Source organism: Parasteatoda tepidariorum, chromosome 8 (genome assembly GCF_043381705.1).
Source record: "Parasteatoda tepidariorum isolate YZ-2023 chromosome 8, CAS_Ptep_4.0, whole genome shotgun sequence".
In the NCBI taxonomy this organism is placed as follows: Eukaryota; Metazoa; Arthropoda; class Arachnida; order Araneae; family Theridiidae; genus Parasteatoda; species Parasteatoda tepidariorum.
The window spans coordinates 73,455,543-73,479,528 of NC_092211.1; the positions used below are offsets into that span (position 1 = coordinate 73,455,543).

Sequence of the window (23,986 nt, forward strand, 5' to 3'; positions counted from 1 at the left end):
AAGTCCTTAATCGTTTTTTGTTTTACATAACTTTGGTGCTTTTCTGCAGCAATGTTTCGCCATTTTTTAGGGATAACAGGAAGGCTGGTGTCGCCTCTTTTTGTTGTTCTATGTATTCAGTAGCATTTTCGACAGCTTTAAGTTCATCTGCATGAGAGATTTTTATATGTTGATTTTAATCGTCTCTGTCTTCATCATCTTCGCTAGGTTCATTTTCATCATTGACGATATTAACGATTATTTCATGGGATCAAGTTGTTAGATTTTGTTTTCCCGAGTGTTTGGAAGATAAAATTCAGATTTATTTTACGGCGGTATTTTTAAAAATGAAAAATAAACTAGAACAAAAAAATCCTTAAAGTATTTGATAGCTCGGTTAAATATGATTATCGGGTCTCTACTATATATATATATATATATATATAAATAAAAAAATTTTAATTAAACTATCTGACAAAGAATAAGTTTTAAGCACGCATAAACTATTTGAAGTTTCAGTTGAAGAACTTCCTTCAGTCATAAAATAGAATTAACTGAACAATTTACCTAGTGTAAAACTACTGGGAAATAAAACGTTTTTGCTTTAAAAAAAACTGGTTCGTAAAGTTAGATGCTGACATTTAACTACAAACCAAAAATGCTATAAACATTCATAACTATTACAAAATAAATTATTATTAAGTGGTATAATGCTAGTTCTCTGGTTCAGGTCAAAATTACGATCTGTGGATGAATGAATGGATGATAAATGGGTCCACTTTATAAGTGGGCAATGACGTGTATGTGACGACTGAACCCTTATTTTTGGTCAAAGATGGCATTAATGAAAGGCAAGAAACGCTCCCTGTCCTTTAAATTCGTTTATTTTACTCAAGCAGGCTTACTAGTTTTGGCAAGTGACATTAGAAGCAACAACAACAAATTGTTAGTGTGATCTTCTTGCTTGGAAAATGAATGTATTTGTTTTTTCAATTAACAAATAAACAATCAAAACTCAGAAATGTGAGTTTTTCTAAAATATTGAAAATTTTATAAATTTAAAATGACTTTTCTTATTACTTTTAGTTCCTAGAGATGCGCTTTGGAAAGATGATAAGATACATTGTTTCTACTCTGTTTCTGGTGCAAATGGTAATCACAAAATGAAAATTCATATTTTTTCAAAATTTAGCAAAGTTTCTTTTAAAGATACTGTTTCTTTTTATATTTTTAGATGTTTTACATGGTTGCTTGCCTGTATGGATCTGTTCTAGCCTTCAGTGCCGTGACGGATATATCTCTTGAAATTTCCATCTTATCATTAGGGATCATTTGTACAATATATTGTTCTTTTGTAAGTTCTGATGTTGAATACTTATGATAAGGAATTTAAAAAAATTAACTTTAAACGGGAAAATAGTAGAAAAAGTAATACTAAGTAAGAGAAATAGTAAGTAAAAGCTTAAAATGCCTTTCTCTCAACTAATAAATTTCAAATTTCGATAGCATATTTGTTAAAAAATTGAAATATGCAAAATTTGCGAAGTTAACACTTAAAATATAAAATTCCAAATATTGCTTTTATTCAAAATAAAATTTTTAATGTCTGAAGCACAGAAAACATGACCACTAAAGGAAAAATAAATTCAGAGTGTTTCGTAATCAACTTCGTTTATATATATTTTTAGACCTTTTTTTACGAAATGGTGCACAAAATATAAAGTTCTATTAGGTGCTTCAAATAAATATTTTAGCGTAAAAATACTTTTTTTAAAATGTACTGATAACTACACCACTACTTACAAATTAGGACAAACCCAGATTGAAATGTAAATGTCAAGGTAAGTCAAGGTAATTCTAAGTAATTTGTTAATTTAAGTTTTGCTTTTTCCTTTGCTGAAAATTTTAACTTTTTAGTTCTAATATTTATACTTTTTCCTACTTCATTTTATGACAAAATTTTAAAAAAGATTAATTAAAGATAATATATTATAGAAAACTTTTAATATTGCCATACCTCTCTAAAAAGTATGTAATTTTAAGTCAAAATTGAAAAATTTTACTCAGCAAATAAAGAATTGTTCTGCCAACTTAAAAAATTTCGCTTTGAGAAATACGTTTTTGAATTTTTCTGGACGGACGAACAGTAAAAAAATTTAAAATTTGAATTTTTAGTTATTTTTCCTGTTCTTAAAAGTCTGTTTGCACAATTTTGACATATTAAAACATTTTTTAAGCAATAAAGTAACAATAATAATAGAGTAGGATATTTTTTAAAATTCTAAAGTTGCTTAACCTTTAAATTAATAGAATATAAATAGAATTTTAAACGGCCTTACTCAGTTATAATTTCCCACATCACACGTGTTTGAAAAATGATCCTCTCTTTGCCTACCTTCTCCTTATCGGTTCTGTTTTGGCACTTTAAGACATGCATGGCTTGGGGCCTTGAGCAAAAGACGTCTCATGTTGCTCCATACGCTCAACTATCTCACCGTGATGAGCTTTAAACTTTGTAAACGTATGGGTTGTTAGGGCCTGGTCATTTTAAAAATGTTCTCCCATATCTTGAAATAGTAAATACGTTGTGTATTTTATATTTTTCAACATTCTTACACCCTTATAGGGAGGATTAAGAGCTGTACTTTGGACAGATGTCTTCCAAGCCATACTCATATTAATATGCACGGCAGCTGTATACGTAACAGGTTTTATAGACGCTGGAGGAATGACCAAAATTTACGAACGAGCAAGAGCAAGAAAGCGATTTGATGATTTATTTGAGTAAGCATTATACTTTTTAAGTAGCTCTCAAAAAACGAAGAAAAAACATATATTGTCTATATTAAGTTATAAAGAGAACTACATGTGTTTGTTTTATATACGGATCACAGCTTATAATAAATTTTGATGTAAATTAAAATTTGTATTCAATTCACATTATAGTCAAAAACAGGATATTTACAATTGAAATTGTTTATATTCATAAAGAACTTTCAAAAATTTTGATTTTAACTTTAAAGCAATTTTATTCCATGGAATTTTGTACAAATGATTATCAAATAAGTTTTTGGTCTTAAAAATAATCTTTTACGAGATTTTTAAATCTGTTGTGAAAGGAAAGGATAATGAATTATCAAAGATTAAATTTAAATGTCCAAGCCATTATATTGAATTTCAATAGAAATAATATTTTTACTAAGTTTTTAAAGCAGTTATAAAATGAACAATTGAGTTTTCAAATAATGAATAAAAGTAGGGTTGTTAGCTTATTTTTTAAGTAGGATGAATTAAAGGGCGGTATTAAAATTAATATTAAAAATAAGTATTTCGATAAAAATAATTTATTTACAAAGTCTTAAAATCAGTTTTGAAAGGAAACAATATATGTATTAGGTAATGTATTTGAGCATGAAGTAATTTAATGGGAAAAACCTTCTTACTATTAGTATGGAGGCAAGGTCTTGGTTGTGGAAACCTTATTGCACGAGGGGGGGGGCATTGCAGATTATTATGGAGCAGGTTATTTTTTTTGTCTGGAATTACCTAATTTTTAGAAATACAGATTTTGACTAAACACTCAATTCAAATATATTTGAAGTTGTGTTTAACTCAGTTAATTTTGCTCAAAAATGTTACGACAAGCTTCTAAGAGGTTACAGTCCACCTTAAGGATGAAGAGTTGCTTATATAGCCCATTACTGGACACGTTGAGAGAAAGTGAAAGCAGATGTAGGAGATTTTTATATCTGTTGGACTCAAGAAATTGATTAGCTGAAAAAGTTTTTTAACAGTATGTGTACAAAGCAGCGATTCTCAACCTGTGGGGCGCGCCCCCCTAGGGATCGCGAGCGCACTGGAGGAGTGGCACGAGAATGTTCAAGAGAAAATATTATTTAAAAAAATTGATTAACTGGATGAAANAGATTTTTAAATCTGTTGTGAAAGGAAAAGATAATGAGTTATCAAAGATTAAATTTAAATATCCAAGGTATTATATTGAATTTCAATAAAAATAATATTTGTACAAAGTTTTTAAAGCAGTTATAAAATGAACAATTGAGTTTTCATATAATGAATAAAAGTAGGGTTATTAGCTAATTTTTTTAAGTAGGATGAATTAAAGGGCGGCATTGAAATTAATATTAAAAATAAGTATTTCGATAAAAATAATTTGTTTACAAAGTCTTAAAATCAGTTTTGAAAGGGAACAATATATATATATATATATTAATTAATGTATTTGAGCATGAAGGTATTTAATGGGAAAAACCTTCTTACTATTAGTATGAATGCAAGGTCCTGGTTGTGGAAACCTTACTGCACGACGGGGGGCATAGCAGATTATTAAAAAGCAGGTTATTTCTTATTGTCTGGATTTACCTAATTTTTAGAAATATAGATTTTGACTAAAAACTCATTTCAAACATATTTGAAGTTGTGTTTAACTCAGTTAATTTTGTTCAAAAATGTTACGACAAGCTTCTAAGAGGTTACAGTCCACCTTAAGGATGAAGAGTTGCTTATATAGCCCATTACTGGACACGTTGAGAGCAAATGTAGGAGATTTTTATATCTGTTGGACTCAAGAAATTTATTAGCTGAAAAGGTTATTTAACAGTATGTGTACAAAGAATTTAATACAGTTCATTTGGTTTCACAAATGCAAAATGTTTGCTCCTTCAGAAGCTATACGTGCTTCACCTCCATGAACCGTTGATTGCCTAATCTGTTCGCAAGTTGGGCATTTCTTAAGCACAGTATCAATACAAACGAGTCTTGCCACAAGATTCTTTTCAAATTCCGCAGGATCATGAAACCCACTATCTCTGAGAGTTCCTAATAGGAAGAAATCAAGACTCGTTGAATCAAGCCATGATAAAGAGAGGCACAAAGTCATATCCGGTCGTTATTTTTTATGAAATTTCTTACATTCATTTCATTGAGTTATGGTAATTTCTTTCCCCCTAAAGTTTGTCAAAATATTTTTGAGACAGCCTTTGATTTGATTACAGCTATTTGAGTAATAAATTGTTAGTTATGCTTGAAAATAAATAGTAGTATGCTTATATAATATTACTAATAAATAGTAATAAATAAATAGTAGCATAAGTAATAGTATGCTTAAAACTAACTCTAGTTAATTGTAGCTACGAAAATATGTATTGTTATTGATTAATTTCTTTTTTTTTTTTTTTTTTTTTTTTTTNTTTCGGCTTGATTTTACGAAACGATTTGGTATTTGGGGTGTACTTTGCCGTGGAATCATATTCGGATTTTCTTATTTTGGGGCCAATCAAGTGGAAATCCAAAGAGTTCTCAGTTTACGAACCTCTGAACGAGCCAAATCGTAAATTTTAAACTTATTATAACTCATAACATGAAATTGATTTTAAGTTTTTCAGCCTTTACAGCAAAATGCCAATTATATTTTTTATGCGACAATCTAAAAATAGTTCTATTGAACTAACTCCTTAATTAACGTAATATCCTTTTTTTTAAAAATAATATCTTATTTTAATTTTCAGCCTATCTATTTAATTTAAACTGTTAGAACGAAAATATATTTTCCAGAAAAATAATTAAAAATAAATGTTATTCGTTTAGTATTTTCTCTGCATCTATGTATTTTGAATCTGAAGAACGCATTTCATTATTCTGCCATACTTCATCTATCATCATCAATGGCATGACATCATATTGTAGGCCTGCCTTAGAAGCTTTTCCCAATCCGGATTCTCTCAGAAAGTGTACTCCAGCTCTTCACTTTCAGGATGACAAAGTCTTCATTCCAACAGTTTTTTCCTCTCTTTTTAATTCCTTATCTTGATGCATCGTTCTTTAAAATTTCCTTTTAATTCTCGACTAATTCTTCTAATTCTTTTTAATTTTCTTCTTTAATTTTCTCTGGTTCATAAGTCAAGAATGATTGTAGCAATACTTTATCGACAGTAAAATTTATTAATTGTACAATTAAAAGATTTCTCTCGATTTTATTCTTTTTCATATGACTCAAAAGTTATAGAATTGCGAGTGATCATAAATATTTTTTAAACATAATCAACGTATACGATATTAAACATAATTAGCACAGCCTTGAAGTTGCAAACTGTATTTTGATGTTAAGAATAGTATGATTTTGAAATTACTCAAGACAATACGGTAACTGTTTTCAAATTAAAGAAAATGTTGTTTTATACTTTATTTATTTCTTTAAATATTTTCATTGATGTTATTATTTTAGAGAAGTAAAAAAATATGTCATAATATGTAAAATAGAAATATGTAAAATAACATAAGGTATTACAAAGAATATTTCTAACTCATTAAAATATTACTTGCTAAGCTGCTATGATTCATATTGATTTCCTGGAGACTGTAATTTTGTTTCATCTATTCATTAACTGCCAAAAAGAACAATAATGAATTTTTATATTTCCACTATCTACCACTAATTGCGATCACTTCCACCATAGTTCTCTTAAATTTTTTTTAAACTAAATTAAAGGACACTAATGTATCCTAAAAGTAATCAATAAGATTCAATATTTTAAAACAATTCTATAAATCAATTATTTGTTACGCCCTCCTGATATAGTTAGAACTGATAACAAAGCGCAATAGAGTTTACATTGTTTACATAGAGGAAAATTACCAACTTAGCAGAAGAGCATATTCTGTTGATGTTTCATATGCCCCTTGCCAATATCAGCACAAGCCTGCTTGAAATAAAATGGATTATGGCAGAGAGTTCTTATTTTTCAATGGCGCCATCTGTGGCCAAGAACAAGATTTTGCCACATACAATCCGTTTCATAGGGAGGATTCTTTCACACACTTTTCATCCGTCCACATATCGGAATTTTGACATGAACCAGAGAACGATTAATTTCCAATTCAGTACCCCTAGAATCCCCTCTCAAAAGAGGAGACCAAACTAAGAAGTAGTTCTTTAAAATCTACACCAATTTACAATAAGCTGCGTTTTGTATAGTTTATAATTATTAAAACCAATATATTAGAATAAGGAAATAAAATCGTCATGCTATTAATGCCGTAGTACTGACGACATGCATTTTACGTTAAATGATATCACATATCAGCGTTATCAATCTGAAATATTTAAATGGAATCTATTGTTTCTGAAGGAAAAATTATTTTAAATTGATAGTAAAATAAAAAAAATTTCTGGTGGTTTATAATCAGATATTGATTGGTTATGATATTTAATAGTTTGATTATTAGACATTGATTTGTTGTGGAAACTTGCAGGACTTTGTGACCTCGACTGAATTAACGAACACCAGTCACCATTTAATTCACCGGCCGGCTGTATTCGAACACCTGTTCTCTTGAGCTTAAGTCCAACGTCCTACTAACCACGCTATCCCGGCCCAGAACATATTCTAGTATATTAAGGCTCTTTTATATGCAACTCTTAGTGATGTAATTTAGCCTTTAGGAAACAAATAAAATAATTTTAATTTAGAATATTCACTTGTAGTTTTCTTCCTATCATATAGTTGTTAGACTTTCTTCCTATCATATAGTAGTTAGATTTTTAAACATGATTACTCAAATTCAATGAAACCACAATTTTTTTTCAGTACATTACAAATGAGTGCTTTACCAGTGTCACTTATGTTTTTTGCAAGTAATCTGTTTGGCTTAGTATTGTACTCAATTTACTACAAATGTGATCCCATTTTGAATAAAGAACAGACTGGATTGGAGAGCTACGATCAAGTAAGTTCAAATTTTTTGGCGACTAATCTAGCTTGGTGACTATCTTGGTCTTAACCTACAATTCTCTTGGAAACTTTTTGATATCGTTGCATATGAATTGTGGATAAATGATAATTTCTTAAATTTACTCAAATATAAATAATTAAATAGTTACTTTTTATTTTAAATGTAGAATTAGACGATGCAGAAAAGTTTTCAACTATCTATTATTTTCTAATTTCCACTTAAATCTTTTTAAAAAAAGTATAGCAGCAATAATAACGTAAGCAACTCAAATTGAAAACAATATCTGATTTGGTAATTATCTACGTAATTTAATAGTTGTGTTACGGTTAATGTGAATAATCAGTTATTAATAATACTACCCGCTCAACAGGAATAATAACCAAATAAGTCGGTTTATGTGAATAATTTAAATGAATTTATCACCATTAACTGGTTATTATTATCAATAACCAATGAAGTTTGGTCAATGTCATTATTTTGCGTTTTTCCCGGAGATGTTTCCGTATCGCAATCTGTCAAGGCCAACTACAATCGCCAAGGTGCCAAACTGATTTTAAACTGAAAAAATTAGAAAAAAAAAACATGTAGATATTTAGATCTTTGCCCGGAGGTGGCTACGAGTTGTACCCTTCAAGTTAGTCCCTTACTATAATGCTTTTTTTTAAATTTTTTTTTTAAGTTTCTCGCGGGTCTCTGCAAGAAAGTTGCCAAGAGTTGACCACAGATCACGAAACTGAAATCTCCCTTTTTTTTATTTCTCACTTTGACCAAAAGAAGTGGTTATTATTACTTTTAACCGGTTAGTATTAATAATAACCAGATTTATCGATTTAACTGTAACACATATACAAAGATGTTATATTGTTACAGGGTGAAAGGTTAACTCAGCCTTTTATCCCTTCAGTGGGTCGATAAATGAGTACCAAGCATGCTTGGGAACTAAACACTGGAGGTTCCGCGTTCGGCTGACCACCAGACCGGAGCACCTGCTCCTGCACCCCGGAGCCCCAAGGTCAGGAAAACTGAGATGGGCACAGTAGGCCTTGGCCCTCTATGGACTGTCGCGCCACTGAGTTTAGTTTTTAGTTTACATATACAAAGAGGTACACCCATGTCCCAATGCTATATAAACCATTTAATCACATAGACCATACTTCATTGGTTATTATTAATAATAACCGGTTAAAGTGCTATTTTTAACTTTGAACAAAATAAACGGTTATTATCAATATTGCTTTAATTTAACCGTAACAGTTGCAATGTTTTGGAATCATAAAATATTATTTTAAATATTCTCTTTATAGGGCTTTAGGAAAGTCAGCTGCTCTTTTTTTCGCAAAAATGAAAATTATAAGGAAGTACACAAATGAAATATTTAAATGTTGACTCTTTAATTAATGTTTTTTCATCAAGATATAATTAGAACAAGGTGTGTAACTTAAATATGCATTGATCTCTCTCAAACCATTAAGATTGCGAGTCCTAGAACGCAAATAAATATTTAAATCAAAAGTTATTATTTTTATTTTCATTTCCAATGGCCAAGGTACCAAAAGACCACTCACCACAGAAGGGAATAGAACTACAAAATAAACAAACTCAAACAAAACAAAAGTGGCAAGAAAAGTCTATGAGCCCAATAAGTCTCTTGCGCGCCAGTAATGGTCACACAAAGAGATGTCCTTTAGTGCCGGGCAAAGACGAAGGTGGTCTGCATCCATCTCCGCTTGAAGATCACAGAGCGTACAGAAAGCAACATGAATTCGATGGAGATGTTTGAGGAGGCAGTCGTGTCCGGTTGTCAGGCGAAACTCAGCAACTGCCCTACGTCTAGGCCACATAGGAAGATCTTTGAGATTATTCCACCATATCTTACCAGAGTTTTTCTCTGTGCATTGGCTTAAAGTGAGATCCATCATCTTTTTCTTGATTAGGCGCTTGGCATTGGTGAGAGGGGCAGCTTTCTTTGATTTCTGTAGGATGGAAGCCCCCTGCTTGGCAAGATGGTCTGCTAACTCATTACCAGCTACACCGCAGTGTCCCGGGATTCACTGCAAAACAATTTCCTTAGAAAACTCAAACAGGAGCTCAAATAGGAACTTTTTACGCAAGTTATTATTTAGTTAGCTATTTTTTGCGCAAGGTACTCTTATTAAATTTATATAAAACTCATTGTTCTGTAAATATTACATTATTGTCTAATTTTAACCACAGAACTTTTTATAAGTAATATAAACTTTTCCCATTATGATTTACACTAGGAACCAATTACTAATAAAAGTAAAACATAACTATTTTGCATTCAGATTGTTCCGGCTTATATTCTGGATAAATTCAGTATGATCCCTGGTTTGACAGGACTGTGCATTGCTGGTCTGTTTAGTGCTGCTCTCAGTACTATATCTTCGTGTCTAAACTCGATCGCCTGCGTGACCGTAGTTGATATTATAAAGCCACTTTATAGGCGTGGCAATATGTCAGATGTACAAGTAGTATGGTGTGCTAAAATGCTATGTAAGTACTTTCAAGAGTACATTTAGTACAAATAAAATTATTTCATTTGTCTTTTCTAATTTTGTTTTTATATTTTCAGTTTACTACTTTTTTATTAAGTGATTAATCCTTAAAAAAAGGAAGAAGAAAGATACGTAAATACTGAATTGTAATGATAGAAAAAGACGAAATAGAACGTGATGTGATCTTCTGGTGAAACTTGAGAATGATTGTTTATTTCTGTGTGATCGAAACCTCTGTGTGCTTTTATTGTCGATGTTTCCACCTTTTAAATTTAGCCAACAAAAAACATTTTTAAATTATCAATTAGGTGAAAGTCGTGGTGGCTCAGGGGATAAAGCGTTCACGTCCCAATGAGGTAAACTGGTTTCGCACCCCAGCTTTGGTGGGTCGATACGAATTCAGCACCTGGCTCACACCGACCACAGTGCTAACGTAAAATGTCCTCAGTGGTAAACAGGTTATGGGTTAGAGTCCCCTAACTGTCAGACTAACCGTAGAAGGGTTTCGTGGTTTTTCTCTACATGTATAGGAAATGCTGGTTAGTTCCATCAAAAAGTCCTCCATGTAGGCAAATTTGTCCCAATATTTGATCCATGAGTTTCTATTGTCTTCTGGATGGGTTTAAAATTGCAAGTTTATGAGCATTGGTTGTCATAGTCTAAATTTTTTGGTCAATGGTCTAAATAATTGGTAATAGTCTATAAGTCATAGTCTAAATAATTCGTAGTTTAGTCTAATTTTTTTTGTCGCCAGAAATGTCATTGTCATACACTACGATCATTTAGCAAACTTTTTTTCGCCGTGTGTGTATCATGTTCTTGTAAAGCGTAAGAACATATTAAACGACATTTAAATAAATGCCTTTTTAAATTAAAATTAAGGGTATGCACGAAGTGTTATCATCTTCATATTTCCCAAGCATTCTAAAACGAAAATGCTAATGGGGGCGTTTGCGGAACACCTGTTATATTCCATGGTATTTTTATACAAATAGCATAAGTTCGAAGATAGAGTAAGAATTATTTCCTTTATTCAATAGTTGAATTGTCATGTCCAATTTTACATTTTAATTTTTTTTAAAACGCTGTTTTTTTAATTTTAGCATTGGTGTACGGAATAATATGTATCGGCCTTAGTTTTTGTTTCATGGGAGCCAAAAGTCTTTTTCAGCTGTTGACCGCTACGATAAGTTGTTTAGAAGGTCCAATGCTGGCCGTATTTGTTGTCGGAGTTTTAACTAGGAAAGCTTCGGATAAGGTATACACTCAGATTTTTATTGTCTAAATATAATCTCTTGTTTGTCGCCAATCACTAACACTAATAATTCTGTCGCAATAATGGGATACTTGAAAGTGATGTAGTGTGGGTATCTCGGTCCTGATTGGTTGTTGATATATGGAATTTACTTATGCTAGCAAGTGTTCTTTTCATTTTGTTTTGAGTAAGCCAAGCCCCTCAAGTCTCAATTTACTAAAGTGACACATTCCATATTCGTTCAAAGAGAGCTTCCACAAGATTTTAATTCTTCCACTATTTTTTTCTAACTTAGCACAAAGACAGGCACGGTGCCGTGAAGAATCAAAAGGTATGCTATATACTAGTGAATAATATGTATCATTTAACATATGTTATATGCTAGTGAAGTTGGTATTTAATATTTATAGCGGTAGATAAGAAAAAAATTCAATTTACTTACCCTTATGTGCCCCCCTTCCCACGTTCAAGCATTTTACTTATGATTTCATAATATATCTCTATATTAGTGAACATAGTCAATTTAAATAATCATTTTTTAAAATTTAAGGTAAATTGTTGCAGCAGATATGGTGAGTTAACATTTTGTGCACCTCTACAGGCTGAAATATTCAATGCAATTTGTGAAATTATTAAATTCATTTTTCGTGGATTTTAGATTATTTATTCTCATAGAAATACATTTTAAAACCATATGTAGTCAAAATAAACACGTGGTATTAGATAAGTTAGGAAATACTATCATGGTGATGGAATCATTGTGGTGAACATGGTACTAACACGTTCAAATTTGTCACTTAGTTTATTTGACTAAACAAAAAATGAGCAAATAAATAAATACAAAGGAACGTGCAAAAAAAGCAACCTTTTTTGAGTAAATAGGTCTGTAAACTGCGATAGTTTACAATCGGGGTCCCCTCTCATTTTCGGTGATTTGCAAATAAACGAATATATATTTAAATAAACCAAGAACTAATCACATAAAGGCAAACAGAAGTTGTGGTAACCCGAACGTGATGTCATTGAAGTATAACTCGAAGGTGAAGTATATCATGGTAAGCAGAATTGTAATTTCAGCAAAACTGAACGAAAATTATCGTCTAACAAGGGGCCCCGATTCTACACTAGAGCCCTGTGAGATGGCATCTGTTGCTGATGTTATCGTTAAAATATTTGAAAAAATAGTATCTTCTATAATTTCATTTAGAAAAATGAACTCTTTATCAAAAATTACATTTTTAAAGCATCACTTTTGAAGGAACAAATAGAAATTTTTGAAATTATTTTTAGGCTCGCGAGCTGAGACTGAACACTTCCATTGTTTGAATTTCAGGACGTTAGTGATTCTGGAGCCTTAAGAGACTCATGCGCAGACAAAGTCTCTATTTTATTATTATAAGTACATAGAATTAAAAATCGATTTGCTTTTATTTTTAAATGATTGAAAATTAATATACTCCATTCAGTGTGTTTCACTTGCTCTGATTGTGGGATATAGTTTGACATCATACCTAGCTTTTGGAAGTTTATTCTCCAACTACAGCCATCCCCTACTGCCACTTAGCACTGATAATTGTGTCCTCCAAAATTACTCACGTATTTCGAATGTGTCTTCAACAGCTTCCTTTAAACATTTACCTACTCAAGTCCTTGATAGGTAAGTACAATTTTTTTTCTTGGTTTAAGATACAACAAACTTACACTTTAGTTTGTTGGGTCAAGCTTAACAAGTATAAATTGTTTTTCTTAAAGATTTAGCAAAGATTTTTCTCAAAGTTTTTTTTTTTTCTAAATGTTATAACATTTCGGTATTATCTGCTTTATTTTTGTTTAAAATCAAAGTTTAATAGGATTGTACTTCCCATGCTTACTTTAATTGAGTTTTACGTTAGTATAAATTATGTTTGTGACGTTTTTTTCAAAATTGGTTAGCAAGCCATGATGTTTCATGGGATAGAGCATTCGCCTTCCAATGAGGTGAACTGGGTTCGAATCCCAGCAATTGCTGGTCGACAGTGGTAAACGGATCATGGACTAGAGTTCCCTTGCCGTCAGGCTAACCGTGAGATGTTTTCATGGTTTCCCTCTCCCTGTAACATAAATGAGTGGTAGTTCCATCAAAAAGTTCTCAACGAAAGCAAATTTTCTTCCAATACTCGATCCAGAAATTCCCTTGTCTTCTGGATTGAGTTCAAAATTACAAGGCTACGGAGTTGCCTGGTAATAAATCCCATACTACACCATTTTGAAGTAATTAGTATCAGTTTTTAAAGTATATGTTGTATTTGCCAAATAAAATTTTGAAGTCATATTAAAAAATATTACATTTATCTGCAGTTTGATTGGTGATATTGAAATATATTATTAAATAACAATGAATTATCTCCGTCTTTAAGTTGACCACTGAACCACTCTGAACTTTCTCCGAATTACTTTTTTCAACCTTTTTCTGTAAGTTTTTGATAAACTACTGAATAATTAACTGTTCTTTCTCTAGGGAAACTTTTGTATTATACAGAATATCGTTTGTTTGGTACAGTACTATTGGATTTATACTCACTTTAGTACTAATTTTCTTAGTTGTTCTTGTGACAGGTAAGATTATTAATATGATTTCAACATTGTCTTTTTTTTTCCTTTTGTTTAGGAAAAATGTCTCAACCCTTCCTTGATGAATTCGTAGTCTAGATTAAAGTAAAAATGTTTTAAACAAAATCCATCATAAATTTAAAATGATTAAAAATCATGGAAAATTAATTATTAATTATCATGGAAATATTAATCAGCATGCAAATTTACACGATAAGCACAGTACAAAATAAATAAAGAAATAATCTATCTTTCTATCATTTTTACTCTTGATGATCATTTAAAAAAAAATAATTATTATTCTACTCTTACAACACTCTTATAGCCGACCGGCTTGTGTAAGGGGCAGGGAACTGTCCTTGCGTCAGAAAGGTCCTGGGTTCGAATCCCGGGCAAGGTATGGATGTTTCTTTCTCTCTCTGTGTGTTCTATGTCCTTTCTCCTTTGTGTGTGAATGTGATCCGCCCTATAAACGGGTTGTGGTTATGTGAATGGCGTGGCAGAAGTCGAATTCCTGGCCATAGATGGCGCCACTGAAAAAACAGGAACAATCGCACCCCCACTACCTAAACAGGCACACGACAAAAAAATCACCCTTATAACCACGTCTACATTATGGTTTTCGAAGTCAGAATTTAGGTTATCAACGCCATTTTCTGACAGCCAAACGTCTTCAAAGTGGTCCGAGTATTATTCGACGTCCTTCTTTTGTAAATTTTCTCTACAAAATAACGCATTACAAAGCACATTTTCATCATACATTAAAAGCGAAATTACTGCATAGTGGTGTAAATTTCTGTGACATGGTTTTGGGAAGATTATTTGGGGTTTTCGATATAAATTGTGCAGAAAATAACTTTTACAAGAAACAATTACAATTAACAAGAAGACAAACTTTTTTTTCCTACTTATTATCACTTTTATTAGCGAAAAAATCGCAGATACGTTTTAAAAAATATTCAAGAAATAGCACGTTTCTTCCGACTACAACAAACAGCAGAAGGACAAATTCGAACCAGCTATAATGATTGCGACATACTATTCTTTTTGACAGGTTCCTTTCTTATTACGCGATAATCGTGAAAAAAGCTGCCAGCAACAAGCAATTTTTAGTATAGTTTCTCTAAAATAAGAACTCTCCCAGACATTCGTCTGGACCTGTCGCGGTGACTATGGTAACGAGGTATGTCTATTTCAAGTAGGGGTGCGGAGTCACTGTTTCGGATCGGGTCGGTGAGAGAAAGGGAATCTCTTTGTTCGGTCTATTGTGTTAGTCCTAGAGTGAAGCTACCCTCCCTAAAATGCGCCGTTCTTGTTTCCATAGCACCAGACGGCCTCAAACTTTGTGGAGGGAGGAGTAATTAGCTTAACAAAACTATACAACTGTTTTGAGTACAATGTTTTGTTCCCAAAATGTTATGATGGAAATTTCTATCACCATGCAAAGAAGTGTTAAAAAGAGACAAATAATGATAGAAGGTTCATTAAACAAAATGTTTGTTGGAAGTAAATTTTCACTTATATTTTTATAAATAATTTTTAATTATAATTTAATAAAACGCAGGTAAGGTGATGATTTGAGATCAAAATAATACGAACAATAATTTACTATTTTTGGAAATCCTATTTCCTTTCTTACATTATAGATCATAGGAAAGTTTTATATTTTATCTTATAATTTAAACTCGAATTGTTTCCTCGAAAATTTATTTATTACTAAAATAGAAAAATTTGAAACCGTGGTGGTTCAGGAGATAAGACATTCACTTTCCCAGAGGTGAATCGAGTTCGAATCCCAGTGATGGCAGGTCGATACGAACTCTGCACCCGGCTTGCACCGACCACAATGCTGACATAAAATATCCTCAGGGGTTAACTGGTTATGGGTTAGAATCCCCTTCCTGTCAGACTAACCGCAGCAGAGTTTCGGGATTTTCCCCTAAATGCAACGCAAATGCGGGTTAGTTCCATCAGGTTAACTCACGAAATCCATGAGGGTTAGTTCTCCACGAGAGCAAATTTCTCCCAAAACTTGATCCAAGACTTCCCATTATCTTCTCGGTGTGATTAAAATTGCAAGTTTATGAGGATTGGTAAAGCATGATCATTGGTTATCAGCATGATGAAGTATGAGAAAAATATGAGAAATATTCACTCTCAATATATGTATATATAACAAAATAAATAAATACAAAAAACACGAAGAAAATTAGGAAAAGCAATAAGTTACATTTATTGCGCATAAGCTGCAAGTAAACACTTCCCCCCCCTTTTTTTCATATGTCTGTAATTTTCCTTATTTATATATATATNAATTGTATATACATTGTTGATTTTAACTTTTTATTTACTTTAATATAAATTTATCTCACTAATTATATTTTGAATTTTACTGAAGTCTTGTGAGTACAACGTGGTATTTTCTCACATTTTTTCTCATTTGAAGATAAACTGAATTTCCTGTATCAAATGATACAGAGTGTTGTAACTATTATCCTGCTAGCATCTCTCGTCGCAGTTGAAAATTCTGAATCAAATTACAAGTACCAGCACCTTTGGTGCATCATCGGTAAAATTAAATTTTCTGTAAATTCCATTTTAATTGAGAAATTTATACAGTATTATTTACCGTAATACTTGTATAACTACAGTTATTTTACGATATATATAACCGATAAAATATGTATCGGATTTTTTTTACGTCAAATTTTACGGCAAAAATGGATTTTACGAAAAAGTACTGGCAATCTGGGCGTAAGTATATTTTACAGTAATTTTATTACCATGTTTTACAGCTTAATACTATTTTATCTAAATGAATTTGTGAATACAAGTATTCACAAAGAATACTATCATGCAAAAGCAATATTATTCATTGTAATATGATTGTTCAAAGTGGGAAAATGAAATTTTAATATCATTTACATAGTTTTGACATCATTTTGTAACTCCAAAAAGAACTTTGAAGGTATACAGATAGCAATGTAATTATTGATAAATTTTTTCTACAGATGTTTAAACCTCGAAACCTGCACTTTCTCTCACCAAATTTATGTTTCGTAATGCTATTTTAAAATAAGTTCAGTTTTAATGAAATAAGTTTTATTTTGTAGGATGGAAGAAAAATGTTATTCCAGAAGACTCAATTTGTCTAAGTCCAGTTACGAAACTATGGATGAAATCAGATACATTATTAAACTCTGAACTTCAGAAGGAAAATATAGAAATAAAAAAGGCTTAAGAATTAAATTGTATAAAAATTTTATGCCAGAAAGACTCAATTTGTCTATGTCCCGTTGCAAAACTATGGATATATTCAATTACATAGCTAAACTTTGAACTTCGTAAAAGAAAGCAACGAAATAAAAGAAAAACTTTAAACAAATACAAATTTTAAACCACGAAACCTTATTTGTCTAAGACCAGTTACAATTCTTTATATAATGCAAATACACTTTGTATAATGCAAATACACTTTGTATAATGCAAATACACTTACACTTTGAATTTTGGAAAAGAAAAGCATTGAAATAAAAAAATGCTTTTGTAAAAAATCTTGGCTATGACTATTTTTCGTGTGACTAACTAAGCTTGCAGCTTCACATCAGTTAATTTCTTTTTCAAGAAGCTCAAAAATTCTTGTACATCGAATTCTTTTTCTGATTTCCAACATCGATTGAATTCCAAATTTAGTTCTTCTGGAAGCGTCTGCTGAATAATTAGGCATAGTAAATTTCCATAACTTCCTGTAGTTATATTTAATGATGACAGGCTTCTTATTAGTATTTCATATTCATCATATGGTTGTGTTTGTGGTTTTAAGTTGGGAACAACTCGAATGGGTTCAATTGTGAAAAGTTTCGTCATATGAGAGTTTATCACATGTCCGTCACAAGAATCTCGATTGAGAAATCGTAATTTTGAACACAAATGGCAAATCCAGATTTAGATGCGAAATCGTTTCCTCCAAGGAAGGATTTTAAATATGCAAATTTTTCCATCTTTCGTAATTAATTGTTATTATGAACATCTGTTTCAAATTGATTATAAAAATCCGACCACTCGGCAGAATCTCTATAAAATGTTCCAATTTGCCGAGGAGGTATTTTCAATATTTTTAATTCAGTTTTAACAACAACAGTTTCGTTTCGATCACTTTCAATATTAATTTTATAATTAGAAGAATATCTTTTTAAAAATCTCTGAATTCTACCTTTCTACGTCACTATTTTTTCGTGATGCTCTTGGCAGGTGGTTATTTTATTTTCGAACTGCTGTTCAGCATCAGTGTATTCAATTTTTCATCCATCATTTTTGCATTTAGTTGCTCATTTAAATGCAATAAAAATTCCTCTCTTTCAGCATCCTGTGATTCATCTTCTAAACTAGCATCAATTTGCGATATTAATTTAGTAGTTATCTGTCTTACCACAGTTCGTTTCATTTTTTGATTTCCTAATTTTTGTTTCGTGACTATCATTCTAAATTTTCGTTTCCTAGTCGTGCAGAAATAAGCAACCTCTGACTTTCCATGATGACGTCACTCTCGTTCCCTATATAGCGATAGTACTACTATTGATTGGCTTAATTTTGGGAGAGTTATCATTATTTCTGCATTATTTTCTTAATTTATATTAACTAATTTATTACCTACCATCTAGTGAGTTAAAAGATGCGAATTCATTTCGTTTCCTAACAACTGCGTTGCAGACCAGTAACAATTTTTTTTTTTGTTACATTGTATTGTTTAAAGGCCTCTCCCTTGTTATTTTTAGGTGCATTAAAAAAATCGCAGAGCAAATTTCAAATAATTGATTTTTAATTCATATCACAATTTTATTTAATCAAACATATTTATATTCAATAAATCTGATTATTTAATTAAAATTACGAAAAACTTTTTTTTTGTTATACGCTTATTTCTCTCTTTTTCATTCCCTACTATATTTTATATATAACTCTTAGTTATTGCCTCTTACTGAATAAAAAAATTACTTCTAAGAAATAATCTAAATTTTTCAAATAATCTCATTAACATTTCATGATAAGCTTTTAATATATCCTATGAATAAATTATTGGTATTTCATTACTTTCAAAATATAAATATAAAGAAAATTGACTTCGAAAAAATACAATCAATAGACCACTCAGTAGAATTTGATCAAGTATTTGTGAACAAGTACTTTTGTGTGGATCTCTCTTCTTTTATTTTGAATCACTCACGTTATTTCTACAATGAAAAGACACATTATTTTGATTAAAAAAAGGATACGGTTTCAATCAATTTTATGAAATGTTTCATAAAGCAACATTATAGATATACAATTGCCAATCATGTAAGCCTTTTAAAATATTACCCTACCTCACAAAAGATGTAAATTAATTTTCTAAATGGTCTTTTCAATCAATCCTATTTCTTTAGAAAACTATTGCAGCTTCAATTCTATAAAACAGTCTTTTGAACATTTGTATAAATTTTTCGAAAAAATCTAAGCCTGCAAAATAAGCTATAAAGCTTGAAGTTTTCATGTATTTAATATTACTGGAAGGACTTCGTCAAACAAATGCGGATCCTCTAAACACGGAATACTTCGAAAGTTTTATAATTGTGTTGAATAGAATATTGCATCTGAAACTACATCTTCTCATAATTTTTTTATTTTATCTCTACTTTCTCTAGCACTATTCAAAAAAGAAAGGAAAAACGAAATGTTGAAAGAGTGTTTGCAAAATTGTATTAAACACATTTTTTCTACAAGAGAGAAAAATATTTCAGAAAAACATATTTGTTTATATAATACATTTATATAAGGTTTTAGATTATATCCCTAGTATAATCCAATTTTCTTTTAGTTCAAATAATGCATTTTTGTTGAAAATTGCTTTAAATAAACTAAATGATAAAATTACATCTGGAAAGTACATAAAATATGTATGCATGAACCTTTTACCCCACATAATTGCAGAGTACATAAGATATTCGATTTTTTGTCATTATTTTGGTAACAAATTAAAATGCTTTTTTTGTTCTGTATTTTCAAATATCATGCAATTAAATCTTTCTACATTTACTATCGTGACGGTTCAAAAAATCTCTTTATTTGTTGTTTCTAAACATTTTAAATAAAATCTTCTACGGATTCTTTTCACACTTTAAAAATACGTAAACAGTTATATTATTTTGCTTTGCATTTTTTTAAATTCCAAAAAATATGGCTACTGTGATAATTAAATTATAACAGCTATCTTTATAAATATTTTATTTGAACTTAAGTTTCTCTGAATATTTTAAATCATAGTCTTTACTTCCTTATAATTATCATCATCCTTATTTACAAAATTTGTTTTAGTTCCTGCATTTATTTAGCATCTGTCTTGAATATTTTGATGCTAGTCTTTAATCCATTGTTTTCATTTAGCCTTGTCAATGAATCTTTGTGAATATTTTTATTTAATATTATTCTTGAATATTTTCATCTTCCTTCTTTATATTTAATCTTAGTTTTGAACGTTTTAGCATTTAGTAAGACCCAGTCTTGAATCCTGCGAACATTTCAGAAAGTAACCTCACTACAATGTACAATTTGCTCGTAGAAATGGAGAGTAAAAACTCAAAAAAGCAATTACTCTATAAGGACTCTTCTGCAATCCATGAAAATATTTGGACATCATTCGCTCTGAAGCTAATTGGTGTTTTGCATTTTAAAAAGCAGAATAAACTAAGTAAATGGATCTTATTGAAACATTATTTTTATCCTCTAAGTATTGGAACTCATTTGCTTATTTTTCATCCGATATATTTAATGGTTAGAGTCTTCGGCACTCAGTCATTTAAGCATATAAGTGGAATTGTTTTAGGATATATATTTGCTCTGTTTATTTGGCACTACATGCGCTTAAATTCAAATCGATTCTTGAGGTTTCTACGAGCCTATCGACAAGTTCAGCGCACGGTAAAGATCAGAAAGGAATTGAAAGAAGACGTCGCTGTAATGTTAACATTATTGTATCCGTTATTTCTTTCGATATTTATGAGCATTATAGACGATTATAATGACACTAGAGTGTCATTTTGGCTGTGTGGTATTAAACCACCCGAAAATTATTTTATAAGTAGAATTTCTGTTTTTATTTCAATGAGCATCTACTATTTTTCGAAATTTGCGATTCCTTCTTTATCTGTCATCATTATTTCTATATATTCTAACAGACTGTCAAAGGCTTTGCAAGTTCAAGGTCAAATAATAAAAAAATCCTTGTTCTATGAGAATTTCTATGAAGAAGTTCAAAGATATCGATACGTCATTGATTGCTGCGAGGTATTTGAAGTTACGACCAGAAAATTGGTGTTCTTCGTCATATTGTCACATTTTGTTATTATATATTCTGGAATAGGAATTCTGTTGACGAATTTCAGAGCAATATCAAGTGCAAGTAGAGTTCTTGAATCTTTATTCGCTGTAGCTGCATGTGTCATTGGCGTTGTTAGTTTAGTTGCTTTTGCATCTAGAATACCTAAAAGTATAGCTGATGTAAAAAAGAAATTTCAAATGTTAGACTTAGAACAACAGGTCACTAAACAGACATTAAACTGTTGCATAAAAAGTAGAATGAAATTGTTGAAATCTATCGGGGAATTGCAGCCTGTGTATTTAACAGTTTTTGGAATGTCCCGTGTCGAAAAAAATATGATATTATCATCTATTGGAACTATTTTAACATATTGCATCTTGATAATGCAATTAGAACAGCAAGATCACCATTGATGTTCGTGTAACAGGTTATCAGTTAGAGTAATTAACTTTATTTAACAGCTTGTGATTGTCTCAAGTGGAGAAAAAAATGATGAACTGTTTCTATTTTATCGTACTGTGTATTACTTCGATGTAGCTAAAAAATGCTTAAAAATCCTGTGTAACAGAATATGATATTATTATCTATTGGCAATATTTTAACAAATTGTTGTTGTTGTTGTTGTCGTGTCTATGCATACAGTGCTAGTACAAAGATTAGAGTCCTTCAAAAGTCTTGATAACAAGATTTGCAATTTCTGGAGCCCGATGGCCATGGAGAATTTCGATGGAGGGTGCTCCAAGTTGAAAAAGGGAGCCGATAATGGCCTGGTAGTCAAAAACATGGTCTGGAGTTAGTTGCAAATGAGGACAGTACTTGCAGATGGGATAGGATTTTATATTGATGCGTGAGATCTTTTTTTTCCAATGGCAGGCACTGAATTTTGATTCTTTTGCCTTTACTATGCCAGAATTGTTGCTCATTTCGCGTTACCCAGTGGGCACTTGTGAACCAAAGTCACGGAGGCGAGCAATATTGCCCACGCCACACTGCCACAAACCCGTTTATAGGGTTGGCCACACTCACACATCATACACACAACAGAGGACAGCACAAAGAGAGAGAGAGAGAGAAACATCCATGCCAAGAGCGGGATTCGAACCCGCAGCCTATGGCTTCGCAGTCAGGCACGCTAACCGTTCGGCCACCTGGCCGGCTGCGTGAGATCTTCATACCTTTGAAATGTCCAGTACGTAACCTAGCTATTGTAGAGGAGAGGTTTCTTGGGCAGTTTATATCGCCCAAGAAATCTCTAGAAAACTGTTTGTAAGTAATGCGATTAAAACTGCAGGAGTAACAATTGTGTAATTTAGTGTTAATAATATGTGAAGTGCTTCGTGTAGGTCAAATTATGATCTTTTAATGTACTACCACTATTTTAAGGTATTGTGTTTTATTAATGCATCTAGAACGGCAAGAGCAAACTTTATTTTCATATAAACAAATTTATTTAACGGTTTGTGAAGTGTCCCATGTGGAACAAATTGTATTATCATATTTTGGCACTATTCTAACTTTTTATAAATTAAAAATGCAAGTAGAACAGTAAGACTAATATTTATTTTTACTGATTTAACTACTATTGACCATGTGGAATGTTGGGCGCGGAACAATATTCTATTCATTATCTATGCAATTCGAAAAGCAGAAGTAATATTACTTTCTGTGTGAACAATGACATGATTTTTAATTTGATAAGACATTTTGGCGAAAAATGTTAAACAGCCAACTTGGCATTTCAACAAAAAGAAGCGTTCTTTTTTTTAATATCGGTTATTTAAATTTCTCTGTCAATTAAAAATTGCTCATTTCAAAATTTTTGCATAATTCAATATGTTGCCAGTATATTTTTATGGGATGGACTGCTAAAGATAAAAACTACAGAACAAAAAAAATTATTTTGAGAAAATGAAATTATCTCCTTTTAATTATTGCAGAATTGTAATGTAAAGCCTTTCGATAATAGAGATTTCTATTCAATAGCTTTGAAGAAAAGAAAAAGGAGCCAAATACGGAGAATCCTTATTTTTGTTCATCAGCTGTTGATATTTTTATTTCATCTCTTGTGTGCTATGTGATCAACCTGTAACAGAAGCCCTACAGCACGGTTGTGGTAAATCATTACAGAATCTGCAGTTTATTTTTCATCTAAGTTTTCAATTTATTTTAAAAAGTCAACAAATAAATAAAGAAAAATTGCTGAAATTCCTAAAGGTCTGTTTCTTAGGACAAGCGCCTTATCTTGGCGTCAACGTCCCGCTGACGCCAACAAAATACTGGTTTGTTAGCTCAAGGCCTTAGTTTCTTAGAAATAGCGCCTTATCTGGGCGTCAGCGGAAAGTTGACGTAGAGCTGACGCCAAAAAAATACTTTTTTGTTAGCTCAGCGTGAGCAGTCGGTCCAACGCAGACATTATCTGTCATTGCGCATGCGTTAATAACGTAAACAAATATTTATTTTGAACTTGTATTGATTTTGTTATTGTCGACCAGTGTTTTAGAGAACAAATAATGACTTTGTCCAAGAAAAAACACATTATAG

General features: G+C 31.2%; 1 protein-coding gene across 2 annotated transcripts in view; it reads left to right on the forward strand.

The window, feature by feature from the left end:
• LOC139426316 (putative sodium-dependent multivitamin transporter) overlaps positions 1 to 23,986 on the forward strand; it is a 61,629-nt gene that overhangs the window by 3,662 nt on the left and 33,981 nt on the right. The window contains exons 2-11 of one of the 2 annotated variants that reach the window (XM_071184612.1): positions 1,066 to 1,131; positions 1,214 to 1,333; positions 2,606 to 2,763; positions 5,189 to 5,329; positions 7,587 to 7,725; positions 10,038 to 10,245; positions 11,351 to 11,505; positions 12,969 to 13,159; positions 14,000 to 14,097; positions 17,205 to 17,471. In XM_071184612.1, the coding sequence (XP_071040713.1) occupies positions 1,066 to 1,131; positions 1,214 to 1,333; positions 2,606 to 2,763; positions 5,189 to 5,329; positions 7,587 to 7,725; positions 10,038 to 10,245; positions 11,351 to 11,505; positions 12,969 to 13,159; positions 14,000 to 14,097; positions 17,205 to 17,332 (1,404 nt within the window). In that variant the 3' untranslated portion in view covers positions 17,333 to 17,471. Of the gene's footprint in view, positions 1 to 1,065; positions 1,132 to 1,213; positions 1,334 to 2,605; positions 2,764 to 5,188; positions 5,330 to 7,586; positions 7,726 to 10,037; positions 10,246 to 11,350; positions 11,506 to 12,968; positions 13,160 to 13,999; positions 14,098 to 17,204; positions 17,472 to 23,986 lie in introns of those variants that run through there. The other variant, XM_071184613.1, reaches the window with a different exon arrangement.